At 38.4% G+C, this 23,488-nt stretch overlaps 1 protein-coding gene across 2 annotated transcripts in view; it reads left to right on the top strand.

Annotated features, from left to right (window-relative positions):
• The window catches only part of DPP10 (dipeptidyl peptidase like 10), a 438,506-nt gene that overhangs the window by 377,900 nt on the left and 37,118 nt on the right, over nucleotides 1-23,488 (top strand). For both annotated transcript variants that reach the window (XM_066553089.1, XM_066553088.1), the window contains exons 8-9: nucleotides 18,386-18,506; nucleotides 21,294-21,448. In XM_066553089.1, coding sequence (XP_066409186.1) covers nucleotides 18,386-18,506; nucleotides 21,294-21,448 — 276 coding nt within the window. The remainder of the gene's footprint in view (nucleotides 1-18,385; nucleotides 18,507-21,293; nucleotides 21,449-23,488) is intronic.

Here is a 23,488-nt window from a genome sequence, read left to right as displayed (position 1 = left end):
TCCTTGCTACAGTGTTCTAATAAGCTCATTAATGCCCCCAGGCATGATCCCAGGGCCTCCTTGCACATCCAGCTTGTTCATTCAGAGAGGCTGTAAGCTGAATGTCTCGAGAATATACCCTGTTGCTTTATATCATTCATCAAGATGATTGGAAAGTAAAAAATGTTTCTGGTTGGAATGTTTTGCATTAAGGAAGTGGAGGCAGGTGAGAAAAAGTAATTGGAACATGCTTGGTATGTTTTAATAATTAACCACATTAATTTCTTAATAATGAGACCTTGGCAACAGGATTAGTGGAAATAAATACATGGGTTATTTACCAGGCAGCATTATGGAATGTGGCAAACCATGTAGGTTGTAGTAGAAAGGAGAAGCATTTGCAAAATTGAACAGATTTAAGAAATACTTTGATTAAATTTCAGTTTGTAATATTCCTCTGTACTGGACAGAGGATCTGCACATTTGTCTGTACTGATCAGAGAACCAGTAATCTGAAGTAGAACTAAAATGAAATGCAGTGATTACTGAGAAAATATTTTTTTCTTTTTGTGAGATGTCTCATAGGAACAGGGTCAGATTTACCAATCATAAACCTCAGAAAAATAAATCAGAATAATGCTATCTTTACGTGGTTTTGCTTAAAATGTCATTCTGAAAATATGTATGAATACTTTCAGATACAGGCACAAGTGGACTCCTATTACATCTCAGAACTGCAAAAAAATAGGTGATTTAGGACAACCTTAATCATCCAAATTTGAAAACATTGGCATAATTCATACTTGAGCGAGGATAACATTACTCATCTTTGTTAATGTCCCTAGTAAAGTTAATGTCATGCTTTAAAAATATCTGCTTTACTGTGGGTTTTATGGTGCCATATGGTCTGCAGAATTAGGAAATAATAACTTTGAACACAAAATCTTCTGTGCACTCTGAATGGCACCGAGTGTTGCCATAGAGATGTACACCTGCAGGAACAGTCCACTGAAGGTGACTTTAGGAATGCCAATTAGAAGGATGTCCTCTTGAAGCTGTTCATGTGGCAGAAGGAGGTTTCCAAAGTGACAGAAGTGCCTTGCTGCATTGCCCTCCCACTTCAGCAGCAAGCCAAAAATGTAGAAGGAGCATGAATGAATAAAGACTGTTGTGAGTAATGGTTGTTGCTGCTGTCCAAAGGAACATCTGCCTTGAGCAGAAACAGGACAGAGAGTCCAGTCCAGCAGAACAGTTTAGGCAGAGGAAAGATGTGTGGCTGAGGACACATTGCCACAATGGTTCTGTTATAAAATTTGTCATTGGAACAAACACTGGATTAGTGGGTTTTAGTAAAATAGTACAGGAGGCAAATAGCAGTGAAACAGGGCACAGAGGAAGGCATAAAGGGAGAGATCTAATGATGAAAATCCATCAGTAGCTATCAATGGAAGGTACCTGGTGCAAACAAAGCTGCAGTCTCATAGACCCATGCTGCCAAATACACTACGAATGGTTTACCTTCCTGAACAAAATTTGCATCTCTTTTCTGAGGAAATAGTGATAATTCATGAGTAAAACAAGCAATTAAATACTTACTCTATATAAAATAATCATAGTGTATTAACCTGAGTAATAATCTCCAAGAGCCGTTCTTTACAACTGAGGAACAAGTGGAGAACATTTGGAGAAGAGATTAATTTTATAAACAAAAATTTGCTGTAGAAGGGCCCATGACATTTGCTGTGTGCCATCACAGAGATAGAGTGTATGTGCTTCTCTAAAGTGAGGAGGAATGTCCCCCTTCATCTGTGGTGCAGAAATGAACAGCAATACTATAGCCAGGACTGGTTAGCAAAAGTAGCACAAAATGTGAAACATGAGGTGCAGGTATGTCTGACTGAGCCAGAGATCCCAACTTTACACTAAAACTATTTGGAAAGTCTTGGATTAAATCCAAATTATAGGAGGATAACACATGGACTTGAATCAACTATTTTTGATAGGCTATAGTGTAAAATAAGATGTTTCCAGTCCACAGTCCTGCAGATCTAAGTACCAGTGCAGCCTACATGGTTATCTTAAAGTGTTCCAATGAGGAGGAATTGGCAAGATGTTCAAACAGATAATGTAAGGATTTGAAGGGAAAAAAAAACAGGAAGGAAAACATGTATGAAGCCACAAACTGCTTATTGCACAGATGGAATATGGCTGCAGTGAAATCAAGTATATCCAGTGTTTTACATCCTTGTGGAAAGCATGCATCAGTCTCAGTTTACTGTTAGGGATAATTTCTGGGGCTGTGTAATGGGCCCCAGAGCATGCCCCATGTGGCTAGTGAAGAACAGAGTTAGTTTTCTGTCAGAGGCCAGGTGACTGAGCCACAGTACCATTGTTTGCCAGCTACCACAGTGGTTGCAAGTTACTTCAGTTCCTTGCTATTTCCCTAGAGTAGAAGGTTTCTAGTGATTAAGAGGAAAGCTCAGAGAAACATCTGCTGCTTGACTCATGACATTTTGGTGGTGAAATTGAAAATGTTTGCCACTGGGGAGAAGAAACTTTTATCTAATGAATTAATGTATCTTAAGGTCACATAGTTCTTAAAATCAGAACTTTTTTCAAGGTCGCACTCTTTAAAATGCTGCCTTTTAACTGTGTTAGAACTGTGCCAGATCTAAAATACCATTTCTGTGTCATAGTATGTTAGGGAGCTGTTCATCTATTTGCCAAACATTACTCATGTTTGATTAAAGTTGTGCAAGTTATTAGTTGATTATCTTTTTATCTCACCTCCATAGAATCCATCACTGCAGCATCAAGTAATTCCAGGAAAGACAAACCCAACTAGAGATCTAATTTGTTTCATCAACATTTTTCTGCCTCCAGTTTATTGATTAAAGACCTCACTGTTTGTGTCTGAGAAAGAGCTATCCTATACCTGGTGGGAAGGCTTTACTGAGAAGAAGAATGCTTTGGGGTTTTTAAAGGGCCTCTGTTGTTGAAATACCCAGGTTTTTATCCAGAGTTCTCCCTTCTTGAGCCTTATTTTCTCCAGCAGTTTGTAGCAAAGGTTTTCATGTGTTTGTGCTGGACCTGGCTGGTGTCTGACACAGAGGAGACAGCTCTGGATCTGTCTGTGGGGATGTATTGCAGTAGGAGCCTGGAGTTCAGGCTGGAGATGCCTCCAGTGTTTGCAGTGCTGTATTTAAGTATCTGTTAACACTCTTGTGTTCTTCTGCAGTGCTCCATGTCATACAAATAGTTCTGACTAATTATTGTGTGGGCTACTTCAACTAGCTCCCAGTGAAGCATGGTTAGAAGCTGTTCAGTTTGAAATAGCTTTTCCTTAAAAGTTATGTATAAGGGTTTTTTTTCCTGCCTTGGTGGTGGTATGTGTTGTTTATGTTGTATAAAATACCTTATTTCACTTTATTCTATGAACATACATCCATGCAAATCACTTTGCCTTTGTATTTATAATAGATGTTTTGTGTTATTTATTGCAGTAAGCTTGTTTTTCTTTTGATATGTTAAGTGATTCTGAGGGGAGTTTGAGTTACATATTTGGATGGATCAGTATAAATAATGATCTATTGACATACAGATGAATGTCTATGCATAAATTAATACATTTTTTAACTAAACAGAAATCAAGAAAATATTAGAACTATCCAGAATACTAAAGAAAAATATTTTTAGAAGCTTTGACAAAGATTAATGCTACCAACAAAATATAACACTATCAAATGGTAGGACTGAAGATGAGCTTTTACAATGCTTTGTTTTAATTTAGACCCTCATTGAGTCAAATTACCCATTAGGCTGTATACACTAAGAACAATTTGGTGACTGTAGCTGAATTGTGGATTCAGGATGTTCTCATCAATTTTTAGAAAGTAATTTAAATATTAGAAATCCATAAATTACCCACATCTTCCAAAAAACCAACTGAAAAACCCATTACTCACAAATAATAGATTTAGAAGCTGAAGCTTTTACATAAAGAATGAAAAAGATCCAGTGAAACAGTACTTCACCTTGTATTGGAACTACCTAAAAACCAGAAATAAACCAGAGCAAAATCTGCTTTAATTGCTGTTAATAAATACACCATTTCAAGAACTCTCTGCCCTTTTGCTCTGTGATCAGTCATCCTTTTGTCATATTGAGGCCTTCAATTTCCCTTCAGCCCCCCACCAATACCTACTGCCCCACAAAAATGCAAATACTTCTCAGACTGCATTAACATGACATTACCTTACAATTGCTTTTGTCAAAAGTTTAGCCTTTTTTTCCTAATGGCTTTCAAAGATTGTTTTAGATAAGACAAATAGTGCAGCAGCAATGTTCTTTGATGTATTATTTTCTGTGTGCTCAGATAAACACTGGACTAATTTTAGCAAATGAGGAACTAGCAGGATTGTTCTTGGGCAGTTACCTTGCTCAACACATGCTTTAACAGCCATTACTTGCTGAAAGCTCCATTTACTGTTTGGTCTATCAAGGTAATGTAAAACTGCTATAAAACATGGTAATTTATCTTTCTGTAAAATATTTGCCATGTGTTTTCTTTTTTGCATAATTAGTGCTGTGGGTTCTTGGCACCCCCTCCTGGCAAGAACACTTGCATATGCAAATGAAGTAAAAGCTTAATTAATGCTAATGAAGTATGTCCTAAATAAATATATTTCTTCTGCTTTTTTTTATCTGCAAAGTCTTCTGCTCTTTTGACTTACTGTATTTTAGATGAGTAACTAAAAATTACATATGGAAATGTCAAGGCTTTATTTCATCTTTCCTTGTAATGACTATGCTAATGAGGCAAAAGGCAGTGAAACTGAGAGCAAAACAGTCTGCTGGAATTTATTCTGAAAACTAGAAATAAACAAGAACACTTCAATGTGGCATTAACCTCAGGTATGATACCTCATTGAAAATGCAAGAGGGGCTCAATTACCAAACTTGTGTAGTTCAAAGCACATTTGGAGGTCCTTTGTCCTGCTGGGGATGTTTCTCTGAAGGAAGGGAACCGTGGTTGGGCATTGCCCACCCAGGTGAGTCCACAGAAGAACTGGAGTTGCCTAAGAGACTTAGTTAAACTTTCTTCCTACTAAGCTGCTGCTACACATTGCATTTTTCTCTTGGATTTGTCAAACTATCATTGTAAAATCTATATGTTTTTTGCCTTTTAATTTAAATTATTTGTTTCAAACTATTCTTCAAGGAAAAAAAAATAGCATGAATTTCTCTGAAGGTATTCTACTGAACTGTGAATTTCCATTATGAATTTCTGGGTGCTTACTCTGCTTAAATATGGATTGGAGGAGCATTTAATGCATGGTCTCTAGTTCCAAAAAGTGTTACTCAATCTGAAAGCTTCCCATCTCAGAAGGGGAATGGAGAATGCAGCCAGAAAACACAGGCAGTTTGGCAAAACAGGAAAAAATACAGTTTTACTTATGAAGGCTGGATATATTCAATAAAATTTTTGTGAGCTCTAGGGACCACTACAACATTATAAATGGAACAATATAAATGGAGCAAGGCTAAGTTGAGCAAAGAAGTTCCTTCATCAATTTGATTGGTGAAATACAATGAATGTGTTCTAGTATCAAAGGCAGCTTAAAATGATGGGTATTAAGGGTTAGAAATTGCTGGCCCTTTGTGGGAATAGCCACTTGGCTGTATCTGAAAGAGGTGAAGAAATAATGAGAAAATCGTATGTTTTATAGGGGCATTATTCCTCTACCACTGTTTTTCATGTGAAACAGTAAAAGGCCCAGCAGCTTTATAGTGAATAAATCAAGAGAGGAGATAAAAGATGTTTCCTCTTGCTGGTTCTTATTTTGTTATCACTGATCTAGCATGCAGCTAATATTTGAGTCAATATGGAAGCCCTGCACACAAGTATTGCGATTTTTTTAATCCAGAAGCAAATATATTGGAAATTTGATATATCACTGTGCTAAAACTCAAATTATTTTTTTCACGTGCTTACTTGTGTGCATGTGCATATATATGTGTATGTATATATGTATATTTCTTTACATACAGTCCCACAAAGACACAGAAACAAGTATAGACATATATGTTTGATAGGAGCAGTCCTAAGGACTTTTCCATGCAGCAGCCTGCAGGGAGCAATGAAAACAGCAATATGCACCTCTCATCATGTTGTTCAACATGTCTGTGTGTAACAAAGCATATCTGAATATTCACACTTCCATCTGTTAGCTAATATTAACTGCAAGTCCAATGGCTCATAAAATAGGGCTTCTGTGCTTCTTGTGTGAAAAATGTGTGGCTTTCTGTAATGCAGAAACATGAAAATTTTATTTCAGAAGTCTAAAGTTCTTTAGAAATAGCCACCCACTAAAACTGTGAAGCAGAGGTTGAAATTTGATGGAATCCTTAGCTAAACTAAGAGTTGGGAAAGATTGGGTTTTATTATGGACTGTATTTCTATATAACTCCAAAATCCTGCCCAAAACCACTGAATGCTTACCTGGACCATATAATCATGTAGCGTACCCCAGAATGGGATGGAAAATTTGTCATATCTATCTTTTGGTAATATAGTGTAAAAAACAGTTTTATCTGGCAAATAGAAAAAAAGAGTAAAAAAACCCCAGGAAAGCAGCTATATTCTATGCTCTTTAACACCTTGAAAAAGGAAGATTCCAAAGAGGAAGGCATCAAAATGTGAAAACAGAAGACTTTGAAGGTTTTTAATGCCTTTCTGGTTCAGGTTCTGTGGTAGAGGTTGTTCTAATCAATTGTAAACAGGACTTGCCTTTTGTAAAGTGTTTGGCAGAAGACTTTGGAGTTTCTCTGATGGTACCCGTGGCTACAGAGTTTTTGCTAGGAACAGGCTGAAGTGGTAAAATCAACTTGACACAAACTCCACTGAACTCTTGCTCTGTGGCAGGGTTCCTCCACCTCTTCCATTTATAGGTTCTGTTTGCTGTATGTTAAAATTTATTTCCTCATTCAGCACATAAAATCCGTCAGAAATAAGAGAGGTTTCTGTCAGTGGAAGTCATAGTGACTTTCCTCCTCTGCAAGGTTGAATGGCTTTGGGTATGTTCAGTGCTTCTGGCTATTTCTCTCTATTTTAGCCAAGTCCCTTTTGAAAAAGAGACATAAAATTCCATCATCACCAGCCCATAAATGTCCTTGTATGTTTCTTTTTCCCTACAGTGGGGTTATGATTTCCCCACTCTGTGCTGAAAATCAGGGTTGATTAAACTTTGGCTGCACTGTGTTAAAGTGACTTAGGCTTTCATGTTGACTCAGCCTGGACCAGACAGTGAAATGCAAAGAACTGCTTGTCGACGTGTAGTTGTGGGGAATGTATCTCCACTGGCAGCTCCAAGGCCTGGAGAATGAGGATTAAAAAGTCAGGTGTACTGTTGATATCTAAGAGAAGACAATGCATTGAATTCCTTCATTGTTTATGGCAGGTAACAGCACGTTTACAGAAATAGAAGGGAAAAGTTTTGTGTGGAAGGGAAGCAAATAGTTCTTTTCATGTGTTGTTTCCCAGATGCTAAACTGTCCCAAAGAGATGTTCTAAGAGCCTGTCAAAATTTCCTAATTCCTCCTTGTCTTATTCCTAATGAGATATTTTCAGACAAACTCTTTCTTGCATTGAATGTGCTATGTGGAGTCTGTACAGGTGGATGCCATCCAGTAAAGTTTTGGGCTATCATAAAGACAACAGACAACTTGAACCCTGTGTGCAGTGGGGAGATGAAGGCACGTGTTCCATACAGCAGGATGGGCTGGGTCAGCAATAGCAGTTGAAAGTACAAACCTTTGTGTTCAACTCTGCTGGGGTTTCTCATGTAGGAGATGCTCAGAGGCAGCCTGCTCTATGTATTTCATACAAAGTTCTCAGGGGCTGCCCACTGCCCTAAAAATAGTAGAAAATGTAAGTATGAATTTACAGCTCAGAATTTTCAATTCTGTATCTTTTTACTTTTGTTCTTGCAGTTGTAATGCTACTTTCTTACATTTTGTCAAAGAAAACAGAAGATTCCTCCTCTGATACCAAGCCCTTACAATTCCCTTAGATATTTTTCAGTCTCCCAACATTGGTTTTTTTCTTTCTGGAGTAACGAGGTTGAAAATTTTTCAGTTTAGCTTGTTATGGATTGATCAGTCTGGGCATAATTGAATGCTTGATATCAGTGTAAGATGAGCCTGAAATAACCAGAGATCATTTTAAAAGATTTTATGGTAAGGACAGATTATGATTTTGTTATAAGCTCCATGCTGGCTCATTAGTCAGAAGCAATCAGTAAGTGTGAGGAAGGAGGAGTGTGAATTCCTGAGCATGCAGTGGTTTTGGATAAGTCTGTTCTTCACATCACTTAGACAAAGATCAAAGGGCTGAGCAGCCCAATCCTCAGTGACATTTTGCACAGTGCTGCAGCCAGCAGAGCTGGCTGGATCAGGCAGCTCCATGGCAAGAAGCAGCAGATCCAGACCATCAGCTTGGGGGCAAGGCAGTCTTGCTGTGATCTATGCAGCAGATTTATGAAGCAGCTTTCTGCGTAGGTCGTAGTTCAGATATTATATATGATTTTATTTATATAGCACATTACACTATGTTTGCTCTCCTGGGTAAGCTGTCATTGGATGAGGCAGGGTGTGAATTAGTGAGCATCATGATCCAATATCATTGGAAAGGCAACATAATTAATGTGTGTTGAAACAAAAGAGGGCAACGCTTCCCTGCATTTATTGGAAATCAAGGACATAAACATCAGAGTTACCATGGAATTGCTGATAGTCTGAGTTCATGGCCTGGTTTATGTCATGACATTAGTAACTAATCTTACAGCTGCATTATGAGTGCATCCTTGCTATTGTTTACAGTAGATTTATAAACTATCTAAATAGCAATTAAATATAATAGCTTTGTAGATTGTTTGTGGTTGTTCAGAAACCATTGTGCTAACACATTACTGTGATGCAGTGGCATTAATCTAGACAGAAGAAAAGTGGTGCTTCAGTGTTCTGTTTTTTCTGCTATGTCTGGCAGCTTGATTACTGCAAAAATAAAATTAACATATTGTAACTGACACCAGAAAAATGTAGTGTATGACATTGGGGTGTCTGTGCTTTGAGGTCTCCATGTCTCCTACTGATCAACAGCTACTTCCCCTCTCCCTTAATTACAACATAATCTAAAGGTTTGAAAGCTTCCTCTGATAGAATCGTTGTGCAGGTCAATCACAACCTTTAGAAAATTGGTACCTTTAAGAATGAATATAGTTCTTATTGTTTACAAATATAATAATTCTGTTATTATCTATTATTTTGTTTCCACCTCATTTGCAATGGTGATGATTTTTGGAACATGGATCGTGTAAGGGCAGAGTTTTTTTTTTTTGTCCACTGCCAAGCATTGCTCAGGTAGCTCGTGGTGCCCAGTACCTGCATAATTTAGTGCTCTGTGGGGCAAGAGCTGGAGCAAGTCACAGCTGAATGGCTCTGAAAATTTTGTACCAGTACAGATTGACCTGCAAAAGAAAAAAAAAAAATCTGCAGAGAAGAGATCAGAGCCATTATGCACTCCTGGAGACTTGCAAAGCAGTTGTATTGCAAACTAGATCAGACATTGTAGCCTGCAATCCTGTCTGTGAGAGCTCACAATCTAAATAGACTACAGATATACTGTCAGTGAAAGGAATAGGAAACAAAGCTGCTTTGCAATACAATCCCATAAAACTTCCCTTGGAATTGTCATCCTCTAACATGTGTGATCTGTATAGAAAATTTGTAAGATGTGAGAAGAAAATAAAAGGCTTTTGGAAGAGGTCTGTGTAATTGTAACTCACTAAGTCACTAAAGAATATTCTAACCTTCTAAAATTCACACCTATGAAAGCCTTATAGGCCAGTTTCCTGTGGTTTATATTATCTGAAATATAATAATTCTCTTTGGTTTTAGAGATGGCTGCTGTAAGAAAGACATTAGCAGGATAATGAGTCCCAGCAGTGAAATGCATGATGAGTGTTTGGGGTGGTAGTTTGCCACCCTGCATATCACTTGCCTGTCAATGAGTAAGCGTCCTCTTCATTACCATAGAGCATCTTCCACAGCTGATTCCTGTGGGCAAGAAAGGCTGACACCAACCCTTGTTTTTGCTCCTTTTCCAACAAAGAGCAAAGTACCTCCTAGAAATGTGGATTGTCCATGTGATTTTGTACACAATGTGTGTTCAGTTCACCTGTGTGGAGCAGTAAATTGACTCCTGATTTGGAAATACTCCAGAGCCTTGTCACAGGAAGGCTGGGGTGTACCTGTTGTCCTGACTGTGGGCACTTTGAGTGTCAGCAGAGTAAGGAGTCTCCAGCTGTAGATAAAAATGGGCCAAATGACATCACGCCCCCAGGTCAGCAGAGACCACAGGAAAACCCACCTCTTTCTGCTCCCAAATAGAGCCCTGAAGGATTTCTGTGGCTTTCTCCACCATGTGCTCTGTTACTCCTGGCCACAGAGGAGCTTCAATACAGGCCAGAAGGTTTGGATTGCCATCATGGAACTTCTAGCTTGGGACAGCAAACAACTGTTCCTGTCTAACACTGTGTGCCCAGTTCTTCTGGATATTTTCTTCCCCAAATGAGAATTTATCTTTTCTGTGAAAGGTGAAAAAAAAAAAGAAAAAATAGCGATTACACTGTTGTTGTGTTGGCACACAAAACATATAATCTTAACTACACCTTGTTTTTCAGCAGGAATCTCCCTCAAGTAAATAAGATTTTGGCAAGGAAAAAGGGCAGGAAGGGGTGCTCATCTTCTGTAACAGTGGGTATAATAATGGTCTGACAATCTCAGTTTAAGTTTCTGAGTCCCAGGAGTATTGTAAGTGAAATCACAGATGACAAGAAAATGTTTGCTCAGTTTGGACTGGAAGAGAGCAGATATTACACTGTGACTAAAAACAACATAATCTCAGTGGCTCTCAGAAAAAAAATTGTCTATCAGAACTTTGAAGGATGCTGAATAGTGGTAGAGAAAATGCCAAGCCAGGTATTCATTTGAAAGCTATTGCATTGATAGATCCTTTGGATGTTTTGGTGAAAACTAATTGTAAATTTCTGAAGTGGAGCTATTTCTATAATTTTTCAGATCTCTGAACCAGAAGATAGAAACAAATACTTTAAATCCTTGAATGAAAACCAAACTTGCTACCTTAACAGCAGCTGTTGAAAGGTAGCAAGTTTGGCAACCAAATTATCTCTATGTGGATGCAAGGCTTTGATTTTAATTTCTTCCAGCAATCCAAAGTTAGTTCTAATATTTCTTACAAGTCAAAGGAACTTACAAATCAATGGATATCTGCATTTTTCCATAATTTTGGTGAAAGCAACAGTAGGAATTGAGACCACATTTTTAGAATAAAAATTACTTTAAAATAATTCTAAAATTATTTCATTTATTATGCCACTTATTAATTTCTTCTCTGCAAGACCATTTTTTGTGCTGGGCTTTCCATATGTTCTAGAAAAAAAGGGCATCAACTCTTTGGATATATAATATATATGTGTGCATACATGTTATCATGCAGTATAAACTTAGCACTGCCCCTGAAACTGGAGAAGTTGTGATTTAATCCCTGAAGAGCAAAGTACAATATTTGCAGGGCAACTATGAAAATATTCTTTATTTGACTTAGTTCTGCTCATGAATAGCTGATATTATTTGTATTAATGGTTGTTAGTGAAAAAACATATTTCATGTGGAAATCTTAGTGAATGATTTTGTTGCAGACAGGTTATGAATGTTATGAAAGAAAAGTCTTATAAAATATAGATTAGGCCCTGCTACTTCAGCTAAGCTAACAATAGCTTACAAGTTCCCATACAAAAACATCTTGAAAATGGGAATTCATTAGCACAACAATCTATTCCTAGGGTGAAAAACAAGCACACCTGTATAAACAACACGATCTGTCCCATGAGAATCAGTAGAAAAAAGATGTAAACTAACTAAAAATACAAAAGTTTGATAAATGTGCAAAATACCATGTACTCACCAATGAACTAACTGTAAATGTATTGTCAACCAAGAGATATAACACAGTGATAATAATGCTAATTTAAACAGTGATAATAATGCTAATCTAACTTCTAATATTTCTATAGAATGTAACATATACATTAAAGATTGAGCTTTTCCTGCATGAAGAAAATGTAGTTTTAGCTAACTTATTACAACATGATCTGACTGGGGAGCAGCTGGACTTGGCCCTGGCTAATGTACAGTAAGACAGGAGACAGAACAAATGGTGAGAGGCAAGCCCAGATGGAAAAGCATCTTGAAGCTTTTGAAGAATCAATTATGCAGCTAATTGGCTGGCAGTGTCACCAGGAGAGGTGGGATTGTGCAGAATGCTGAGGAATCAGCAGGTTTGGCGGGGCCTGCGCTGAGGCGCAGCCATTGCGTGCGCGCTGGGCCGGGCGGGCCGTGTGGGACACGGGGTGGCTGCCGCTGGTTTCTGCAGCAGAAATGTCCTCAGCCCCTGCAGAGAGCCACAAGTGGGGCTCAGCTCTGTGTTCCATGGAGTGCTGGGCTCTGAGCTCGCTGTGCTGGCCACAGAGCTGTGTGTCCCTGCTGAGCTGGCACAGGAATGCAGCCAGGGCTGGGCTGCCTGAGGAGGCCATGGGGCGATGTCTGGCTGCCTCCTCTGAGGCCGAGGTGCGATGTCTTCAGCGCTGTCATTAGCAGGAGTTCACCGGCTGAAGCATGTCCTGAATGCCTGGAGGTCTCCCTCTGGGCATAATCAGAAATTTCTTAGTCTTGTCATAGCTCATATTTTCAGTGTGAAAAGTAGGAAAGACTGTCACGTTCTCTGGGGTATTCAGTGGGAGTGCTGAAGTTGTTCCAGATTGGAGTATTTATTTGTCTGTTATTGGTCCGAGATTCTGTGGAAGAATCTGATGATTTTTATGCATCACAGGTAGAACTCTCACCTGTGCCAGTGCTTGTTGCACAGATTTTTTTTTTCTATACCAAAGATTTATAGATACAGGTGACTTCTTTGTTTCCAGCTGCATCTGCTCTGTAGCTTTAGAGTTTGGTTGGCACTTTCCTTGAACAAGGCATTCATCCTGATGAATCCATGTAATGGTGAACAATACCTGTAGCCACAGTCCACAATTTCTTTCCTTCCATAGTGTTCTGGTCCCCAACCAGCCTCTGGAGGAAGAACCTTCTTCTAATACCCACCTAAACCTGCCCTGGCACAACTTTAGGCTGTTCCCTTGCATCCTGTCACTGCACAGAACTGTTCGATGTCTGCCCCTCTTCTTCCCCTCACACAGAAGCTGTAGTTGCAGTGAGGTCTTCTCTCAGTCTCCTCTTCTCCAGGCTGAACAGAGCAGCTTTGCTTTTCTTCCACCTAAAAAATCTGGTCTTTAGAGTGACCTGCAGCAGCTCTGGACAAGCTTCTGCTGCTGCCCAGCTGGAGCAGAACAGGCTCGTGCTGTCACTGAAACGCTGCCCTGCAGTCACAGGGGGGATTCAGTGTGGATCAGCCATGCTGGAGGCTTCAGTGGAGCACCAAAAGGGAAAAAGTGGAGTATTTTTCTGTAATTTAGCAGCTTTTCTCTGCCTGTAGTGTTTGAAATGATTAAAGACACACGGGGGGCCTCTCCAGCTACTGTCACTAGGTTTGCTGTTCAGCTGGGGCATGGATGTCTCTGTTTTCACAGCTGCCTGCCATCTGCAGCTAACTTGGACTGGGTGCTCTGCTCCAGACCTCAGCCTGAAAGCAAATCCTGTAATTGTGAAACATGCTGCAAACAGTAAATAAGTGTTTTGGAAAGAATTCTTTTAGAAGAAGGTTTATGAAAAAATGGTTTAGAGGATGCCAGATGTGGAAGAATGCGATTTGTGCTGAGGATTAGTGCTGAGGTAGAATATTAGAGTAAGCAGGGCCTCAAATTCTTCACAGTCAGTGGAAATAAATGTGATCATTACCAAGAATTAATATCTCACTAAACCAAAACATTCTTGCAGGTGTTTTTCATTAATTGGAAAATACTTAATAAAATAATTAAGGAATTTCTGTGGGGTTTTTCTCCATTTGGTTTAAGACTTGATGTGCAAAATCTCTAAGAAACCACAAAGTCACATAATTTTGAAGGTAGTAGATTTTCACATTTATCCCCATTTACAGCAGTATTAGCTGAGGGTCTCAGCTAAAAATTGCTTTAAATGTTTTAAGAATACTCATGAAAGATGGATAGAAGAGAAAAGGTTAAAAAACATGTAATAATAATTTCCACATACAATAGCATATCCTGGTTCCACTTTATGCCTTTTTCAATTTACTTTCTTATCATTATACCTGAAAGCATTGAAAGCTTTTTGGGCACAAAGCTACTGATGTATTCTTGAGAATACCTGTCTGATACACAGTTAGCAACTCCTTTTTTAGCAGTTTGGGAAGATTCAGGAGTTGCAGTCAACATTTTAGTACTTGTGATGTAGTAAATAGACCCAAGTGTATGCTAAGAAAAGCCTTTTACTATTACTTGCTCCCATATACCTGAGTGGAGAGAGATGAGCAAGGGAAATCTTGGTTTATGTGATGTTGCTCAGAACTCAATATACAATGTGATGAATTATGTCCCCTTCCTGGAAAATTTTGGGCACATCTTCAGTTCTACTTGCTGAAGTCAGGTAAGGCACATGTGTTTGCAAGACTGTGCTCCAAGGATTTGTTTGGTTTTGTTTGTTCTGATCAATTATTCTTATCCCAGGGTCATGATTTGTTATCTACTTTGCAGTGCTGGAGAGTTTCAGTCTCTCTTATATGAAAAGTAGCTGAGTTCTCTCCTAGCCGCTTTCTTTCTCTTTTACTCAATTTTGAAAACCAAATTGTAGCTCATAAGTTCAACTTCCAGGTATTCTGGTACTGCAAGTAATCAGCAGGAGTAGCTGCCTTTTAAAAAATAAAAATGTTCATCTAGTCTCTGTGGTTTTGAAAAAAAAAAAAAAGATTAGAAGTAAATTTTGGTGTAGCATAAAGTAGAATTATAAGGAGGTTTCATCAGAAAGATCTCAGCCGTTGTGCAGGGAGGGGAGAGCTTGGCATTTAAGAGATTCCCTTCCCATTTCTACTCTTAGTTTGTGGGCTCTTGATAATTCACATAAAATAAAGCCAGTGTCTGTTTTGCTCCTAAAGCCACTTCGCATTTGACACCACCTTTAGCTGCTGGCTGTTGTATCTGCAAGGACAAGGTGAAAGCAAGAAGGATCTACTCATAATCTTGAAAAGAGAATTAATTTCAAGGGGTGACCCATTAAAATTTCAGAGCTATGTGTAAGGTAGATTTGTATCATATAAATACTATACTGGGAAGAAGAATTCACAGTGAGTCTGCCTTTTGGAAATGCCTTTCTTGGCTGCAGAGTGATGGGAGATTGGGCTCTGTGGGTGCTCAGAGTACTTGTGCTTAATTGAATCCACTGCTTGCATTCACTGAGAGAGAAGTGAGAGCCTCTCAGCCCGTGACTAAGTAGCCTTCACAGTAATGTTACCATTCCTGTTGCACCTCTGCTGCCTGTTTTGCTGCAAAAAACATTTTAACTCCCAAGTCCTTATTTCCAAGTGGTGAATGGGTTAAATAGTTACAGATGAGCCCTTTGGCATGGTCAGGGGTGGGTGGAGGGGAATGCAGGCAGCCCTGGGTGCAGGGGTCAGGCTGTGTCACTGTAGGAAGGGTGCATTTCTGTCAGGGCAAACAGCAGCCCAGGGGTTTCCTCTGGAAAATGGCGCCTCCTGAAATACAACACAAATTCAAAATTACAGATGAGATTAAATGCCTAACCATAATGCTGAATCTTTCTAAGATGGTTTACAGGCAGGGAAAATAGATCTTTTGGAATGGTCCAGACACTTAGTGCAGAGCCATACTTGCCAGAGCTCCAACCCCTCATCCATGCAGTTTAGTTGTGTTGAGGAGCATTAATGGTTGTATTTCATAAATGTTCTGCAAAGGAACATGAATTCTTAATGTTAAATTCAGTAATCAGTGAGCTCAAGGCTTGCTAGGGACAGAGCTGCTGTGTGACTTTGAAGCATTTCAAGAACTTTAAAATGTTCAAGTAGGTACATTCAAGAAAAAAAATGGGGGTTTGGAGCAGCTTTCAAAGTTGAAGCAGGTTCAAAGTTGTGTCAGGAGTGACAAGGAAAGGGGAAAATTTGGATGATAGAGTAGACTAAGACTGTGAGGATGTTCAGAGGGTCACTAACAACTGGTTTGGGATGGAGACAAAGCTGTTTTATGAAATGAATGGGGAATAAAGATGATACAGCCACAATCAGTGGCACAACACTGAGTATCCTTCAGAGATATTTACTTAACTGGGATCTGTCAAATGGAATTAGCAATGCCTGATAAGTAGTAATAACAGGATTAAAAGCCTTTTCAGGGTTAAAAACCTTCTCAGGGTTCAGTCATAAAACAAGTAATTCTTAATCCTGTACTTTGTCACCGATCATTTGAAATGAAAGTTTTCACTGCAGAGACAAGACAGTGTGGATATCTTCACAATTAAGAACACTAACAGCCTGAAAAGGGAGGAGAGAAGCAAAAATCATACTCCTGATCCTCAAAAATTAATTAGATTTTTTTAATTAAAGAAGATTAAATAAAATACAGTCATTTGACCAAGCAGGCTTTTTTGGTAACCTCTTGAAAGCTGCTGTTTAAATAAAAAGAGATGGTCAGCTCTCAATAAGAAGTTGCTTCATAGGAAGCAATAGTCATAAGAGTGGTTCCCTACTTAATCTACCTGTAATGGAGTATGATAGCAATAGTTTTATTTGACATAAACAACAAACACTTGGTTAAATTATTTTATAAGCAGTTAAACATGCCTTGGTTTTGCTTGTATTAATTTATTTTATGTTAGAAATAAAAGTGCATTTTTGGTGTGGAAATACACATTACAGGAAATTCTTGTTGATGTTATTTCAAAAGCATCCAGCATTTGATACATCTAGGGTTCTCTCATGCTTGTTTTCTTTTGCTGTTGATGTTGAGTGATACATCAGCTTCCCAGAAATTCTCTGTACTAATATAAAGCTCAGTACATTTTGGATTGTTCAAATTGGTTCATCTATTTTTGCTTCAGATTTGAGCTCACTGCTAAGCTTTGATATCTGTCCATAAAGGACTTACTTCCAAGTCACCCTGTGCTCCCAGTAATGGTTAAAATCATTGCATTGCTTATGGTATGTAAAAACCCTCAGCTTTATAGCTTTCTGCAGCAGAAATCATGAAGTGGCTACTCCTAAAAATCATTAGTTTGGGAATTCATAGAGAAACCTATTTCAGATGGTAATTTAGAAGCAAAGGGAACAGCAGTGATAATGATAATAAAACTTTGCTCTTTGGTTAGTATTTTCCCATAAGTCTTGTATTATGGAAGTATGAGAGAATGATAAATGAATCAGGCTTTTTAAATAGTCTTTGGTGGAAATATATTTAGTTCCTGTTACACTCCCTGAGACACTGTATATCATCAGTGTACAGTGCTGAAATGGTGTAACAGAAACTTCAGTGGCATTTGGCTTCTTTAGTCCTGTCACAGATGCATTTCTCAGTGTGAATTGAGGTGGTGCATAATCTTGCTGTTGCTTTGATTTTGGTGTTAAGCTGTGCAAGTGCACACATGGCCATTATGATTTATTGCACTTTGTCATGGAACCTGGAGCTCAGCCTCACAAAATGAGTGAACTTGATACCCTTTGCAACAAAGTGAGCAGGGAAAGAAGAGCAGACAAGGCTAATGAGTGGCAGTGAAGAAGGTAAAAGGGTGATGATGAGCCCAGACTTGAAAAATAAAGGGCATTTATATAGTACACTTGAGGTAAAACATTGGTGTGTCAGTCAGAAGTCATCAGCAAGCTGAGAAAAGCAGGCTGCTATTTGTTTTTGCTTTTCTAATGTGTTCTCACACCCTGATATAAAGCTGTAACTTATATTTATGATGTATGGACTGTGCTGTATGTCCTTGCAGAAGTGTGTCTCATTTCACAGTTAGAAAACCAGATGAAAATTTCTTTATTCATTCAGCTGTTCATAAAACTTGTCTCCTGTATGATTTTGAAGAATGTAATAATATTTTTTAACATGAATAGGAATATTCCAACTGGAAAGACAATTTCAAAAGAAGGATTTGGTTGCCATAAGTACTAAAAGTTTGTTTCGTTTGTCCAATTTTATAATAAAATGGAATATGAAGACAATGTTGGTGCAAACTCATGCTGAATTATTCTGTAGACTGTTCTGAGCTGGAGGAAATTATGTATTCATTGATGAACATTCAGATATATCTACCAAAATGTTGGTTTTCTCTCCATCTCTCTTACCTCATCCAGATTTATATATTTGAAAATAATATCTACTATCAGCCTGATGTAAAGAGCAGCTCATTGCGCCTGACATCCTCAGGAAAAGAAGGAATTATTTTTAATGGAATTACAGACTGGCTATATGAAGGTAAGCTGCACAAATATATCTGTTTACAAAAACAGATGCAAGGTCCTTGCACAGACCCAACAGCACAATCTGTTCATTCCAGAAAATGCTCAGGGTGGGTTTGTTCCTTTCCCTTCTTGTTTTCCTGCAAGATTGCCTTTGTGTCTGCTCATTCTTTGTATTGGCTGCTGGTTGCATATAGCAGTGTTTTCTGAGACAGAAGCATTCATTTCAAACTAGAATGTGGCAAATGAGCTCTTGATAGCATGCAAAAGTGAGCAGGGAAAAGGCTCAGTTGGCTGCTTTTAGGAACAGCAGTGATGATCCATTTGCAGTTAAAACATCCCCACAGAAAAAGGCGCCCAGATTTTAGTGGGGGGATAGCTCAGTCTGTCTCCTGCAGCCAGTACCACAGAATGTTTCTCTCTGCACCCAAAATGCTTTTAACATAATGATAAATTTAAGAGAAAAAAAAATTAAAAAGGGAGCAGATTATCTAGCTTGGTATAACAGCTTAAAATTATTACAGATTTCAGCTCCTCTTTCTATGCTTTCTATGAGAATCATATATTCGATAGATAAATAGCTTGGTGTTAATTTACCTGAGGTATAGAATTTCTTGTGTGAAGAATTTTTTTTAGGAATGGTGTTAATGCCGTACAGCATGGAACTTCACCTTAAAAATGGTCTATCCACACCTCCTGGCATTGCAGTAGTTTGGGCAAACAGCTCACTGGGGGTTTTTTTCCCCAAATCTCTGCCCAAGTGAACTCTGAAGTTAAAATGGTAATCTGCATCCCTCAGTCTGTATCTGATAGCTACCCACTTCCAAAGTTTCCATGTGTTTTGGAATCTTTTAATGCGGCAGCACTTTTCAAAACAAAAGAACATTTTGTTTTGAAGATTATTAAGTGCATATAAAATTATATTGCATTTTTTAAATGCAATATAATTTTATATGCACTTAATAATCTTAAAATCTTACATGACAGCATGCAGATTGAAGAATTTAAGGAGATATAGCTTATCAAAGTTGATGTAATATATCAAGTTTTTGCTAAAGCAAAGTGAAGTTAATAAGAGTTAATAATAATAAATTAATAAGAAATTAATAAAAGTCAAAGAGTCACAGCTAGAAGAAGGAAAAGTTGTTTCATTTGGGACTGGAAAATTTCTGAGGTGCTTTGGGAGATGATCCCAAAGCTTTCCTCATGAATCATGTCCTAAAGCCTTCTTTCAGTGAAGAAGCCTTCTTTGCTCATTATTTTCCAAGTCTTTTAATCTGCAGGCAGGCAGTGAGCTCTTCTCAACTCTGAACACCATGGAAGTCAGGGTGAGACTGCACATGCTGGAGAACCCCAGTGTCTGCTGTCACAGGAACTCACTGCTCCTTTCCCATTAACCTAGAGCACTGCTCCACTTTCAGCAGTGTTTTAACAGCATCAGAAGCTGAGCAGGCTGGAGATTTTCCAGGTGAAGTTGAGAGGTTTTCAGTTGAATTGAGCACTCTTCCTCCTTTGTCCTCATTTGTTTCTTTTATCTTTTAATGAGATTGTTATTAGCATTTTACCTTACAAACCATTTGGGAATAGCTTTCCTTTGTGTGAATAACCTTGTGTAAATGCAAACAGTAATATTTTAAAGCAAACATAATTGTGGTTTTCTGCTATCTGATATTCACCATTCATTCTCTGCTCTTCTCCTGTGTAAAAGGTTTTAGTTATCCAGCCAGGGAGAGAAGCATGACCCAGAATATATGACTTTGAATATAGGTCCCAGCTTCATTTCACCTCAACTTAGATAATTCAACCCATTAAGCTGCTTCAGAACCCTCAGAATCCAATTAGCAACTTGGAGAGTCTCTATTGCCAGTTTAAGTAGTTTTGTTAGGTAAGCTCTCCAATTAGGTATGCAGTCAGGCCTTTTCCCTTAGTACACTATTCTCAATTAGTTTTCCAGCCGAATTCTTCAGATTTAAGTAAAAAATCCTAACTAAGCAGGTTAACATATCAAATACATAATGAAAATTCTAAGTGTTTTCACAAGTGGAAGCAGAAGACTGGTACCGGGAGAATTCAAAATTGCTCAGGAGCTGCTGGGATTCCAGGAGTTTGGGTTCTGTGCCTGTGGTTGCTTCTGGTTTGTTTCTTTTGACTGTGATATACAATGACAATAAATGTAAGAAAGTATTGAGTGACATTCTTGGAGAATAGGATTCATTTGGAAAGCAAATAAAATTTGGATTAAAAAAAAGTTTGGTTCAGATTTTCAGAGTGTTTCACTCCAGAAGAACTGAACTTCCCAAAAATTAAAGCTGTCCAATAGACTGAGACAAGAAAATCATAATATTGCACTCCAATATTGATTACATAAATATGACTGTGTGAAGATCTGCATGTTATCAGGTGCCACAACTCAGAGAAATCAGATATACTGAAGTTCTATATTAAGAGGAGAAGAAAAAAATTGGCAATCACAAAAGATACCCCAAACCCCCAGATTATTTTAAATTATTTAAAATTTAAGTAAACACACGTACTGGAATGCAATAGAACTAAGCATATGTCAGTAGCAATCATCTTTCACATTTAGATGGTTTATTGATGTTAGTGGAAGTATGCATTTGAGGAAAATGCTCCTTCAATGTTCCTTGTTATCCAACCATTCAAGGCAAGATGATGTGAAATTACTGAAATTACAGCAGGCACATTTCAGGTTGGCACAGGGAGAACAATTTGGTGCCAGCTGAACAAGCTGGACGCTGTGTGTGAATTTTTTCATGGAGCCTAAGGAAATCTGGTTTTGCAGAGGAACTTCTCCACTCCCACATTGCCCACTGGTGGTCTCCAGATGGGGAAAGACTGGCCTTCCTGACCATCAATGACTCTCTGGTGCCCAACATGGTCATTCCCAGGTTCACGGGAGGTCTGTATCCAAAGGGAAAGCAGTATCCATATCCTAAGGTAAGATAAGTGGGAATGCACCCCCCACCTCCTCCTCTGTGTTCACTCATAATGTCCACTCATGTGGAAAGAGTTTTTCCAGACAGTAACAGAGGCTGGTTTTGTTCATGATGCTTTTGAGGAAATAATAATTTATTTCTTTTTTTTCAGTAGATTATAATACCTGAAAAGAAACTGTTGGGTGAGGGGACAGCAGAGAAACTAATTTAAGTCATTTCATCACTGATATTTGGCTTGGTAAAATCAATCCAGCACCTCAGAGAGAAGGATAAAGCATTTGAAGGACTGTCTAGGAAAAAGATCCAGCCCCAGCTGCTTTGGAGTGAGACACTCTGTGTGCAGAGCTCAGGGCAAGTTCCTTCGCAGATACAGAGACCCCAGTAGATTGTGCTGTTGTTAATAAATGTGACAGACTGGCATTGAATAAGATAAGCCACAGTAACATATTTTCATGGCCATCAAAAAGAGAAAAAAATTTAGAACTGTCAGTGTTTTAGAAGATTTAGAGAAGATTTTTTTAGATTTGTTTTGGAAAGTGAAAGAACAGCCCCCACAGGGATAATGCCTGAAATAATTTCTCATTTTCTGGGGATGTTCTGGTGAGGTGCCTCCAGATCTGCTGTTTTGATCTTCCAGCTGATCAGTTTATTCATCCCTTGCACAAAGTGTCTGGGTTCCTTTCTGACATGTCCACCTATATGGTACTCATCTGGCATTTCAGGGGAAGTTTATTGGGAGCTTTAGAAAATATTCCTGTTACCTTGCTATTCTTCTACTGCTTTTTGGTGAGGAACCTTTATTCTTGATGGCTGAACAGTTAGACTGTACCAGGTACTATGAAACAATAATAGACATTATATAAATAGAATATGTTTGTGTGCTGAAATAATACTCTGAAATAATGAAACAACAGAAATTTTAGGGATAGTTTATATTACTTGCATTGGCAAAATGCCTCGAGTGACAGAGCAAAGAATAAAATAAGGAATATTTTTAAATCAGCTTTGTAAATGAGCAAGGAATAATATTATTTCATTAGCAATTCAGCATAAAAGTGATACACAATACTACTTCAGTAATCTCATTAATGAAGAAACATTATCTTTATTTAATGTCTCCATTTAATACAAATTTAGTTCCTCGTTAAACATCATTAATTGGTAATGAAGCTGGTGGTGTAGCAACAGAGATTACAAAAAAGATTTGGCCTTTATTATAGAGTGCAACCATCAGAGAAAATTATAACTAGGATTAAAAAATAAAATTAAACACACGTGTTTTTGTGAGCACTGGAACATGCTTAACTATGTCTGTGTACATGTTGTACACATAGACTGTATTCTTTAAAAAAAAGGTTTTAAACCTTTTTTTTTTCCCAGCAGTGTTATAAACACACAAATGCCACTCTCTTGTCCTCCACAGCACTCAGAAATGAGTGGATACAGCATTTGGACTTTATTTGGAGATAAGCCCAAACAGGAATTTTTAACAGGAATTTGGAGGGTGTATTTCAGCCTGTGAAGAGCCAAGTATACAACTTTGTCATATACAGTAGTAAATCTGTAGAATCAGTGATTTTTACCTTTTCCTTCCAGTATTAAATGGCTCAGCCCCATTGAGGAACACACTTCATGCTTTGTGTCCCAAGGGTGATATATAGTGTAATTCCTGTGACATGAAACTGAAACTTGGGGATAGCATAGGGCAGGGATGTGGGACCGGTGGCACCTCCTTGCAACCCTCCAGAGCCTCTCTTCTTCATCTCAGGAACATCCCTTAGCAACAAGCCATGTTACAGGAGAAGGATGTTTCCCACCTCCCTGTAGACCCTCAAGATTTATCAGACTCTTCCCAGTGGGTATCTATCAAACTGCCATGTTATTCCTCCTTAGCCACAAGAAGCATTTTGTTTCCCTGGTAGCTGGCCTGCCAAAGCAGCTGGCTCCTGGTGCAGCCCAGAAATTGAGAGTTTCAGCTCAGCAACCAAGGGAAGGAAGACCAAGGGAAAATGGTAAAGAAAAAGTGAGGTGAGAGAGGAGG

Source organism: Molothrus aeneus, chromosome 7 (genome assembly GCF_037042795.1).
Source record: "Molothrus aeneus isolate 106 chromosome 7, BPBGC_Maene_1.0, whole genome shotgun sequence".
In the NCBI taxonomy this organism is placed as follows: Eukaryota; Metazoa; Chordata; class Aves; order Passeriformes; family Icteridae; genus Molothrus; species Molothrus aeneus.
Note: the sequence above shows the minus strand (reverse complement) of the source record. Positions and strands in the feature narration are given on the sequence as shown.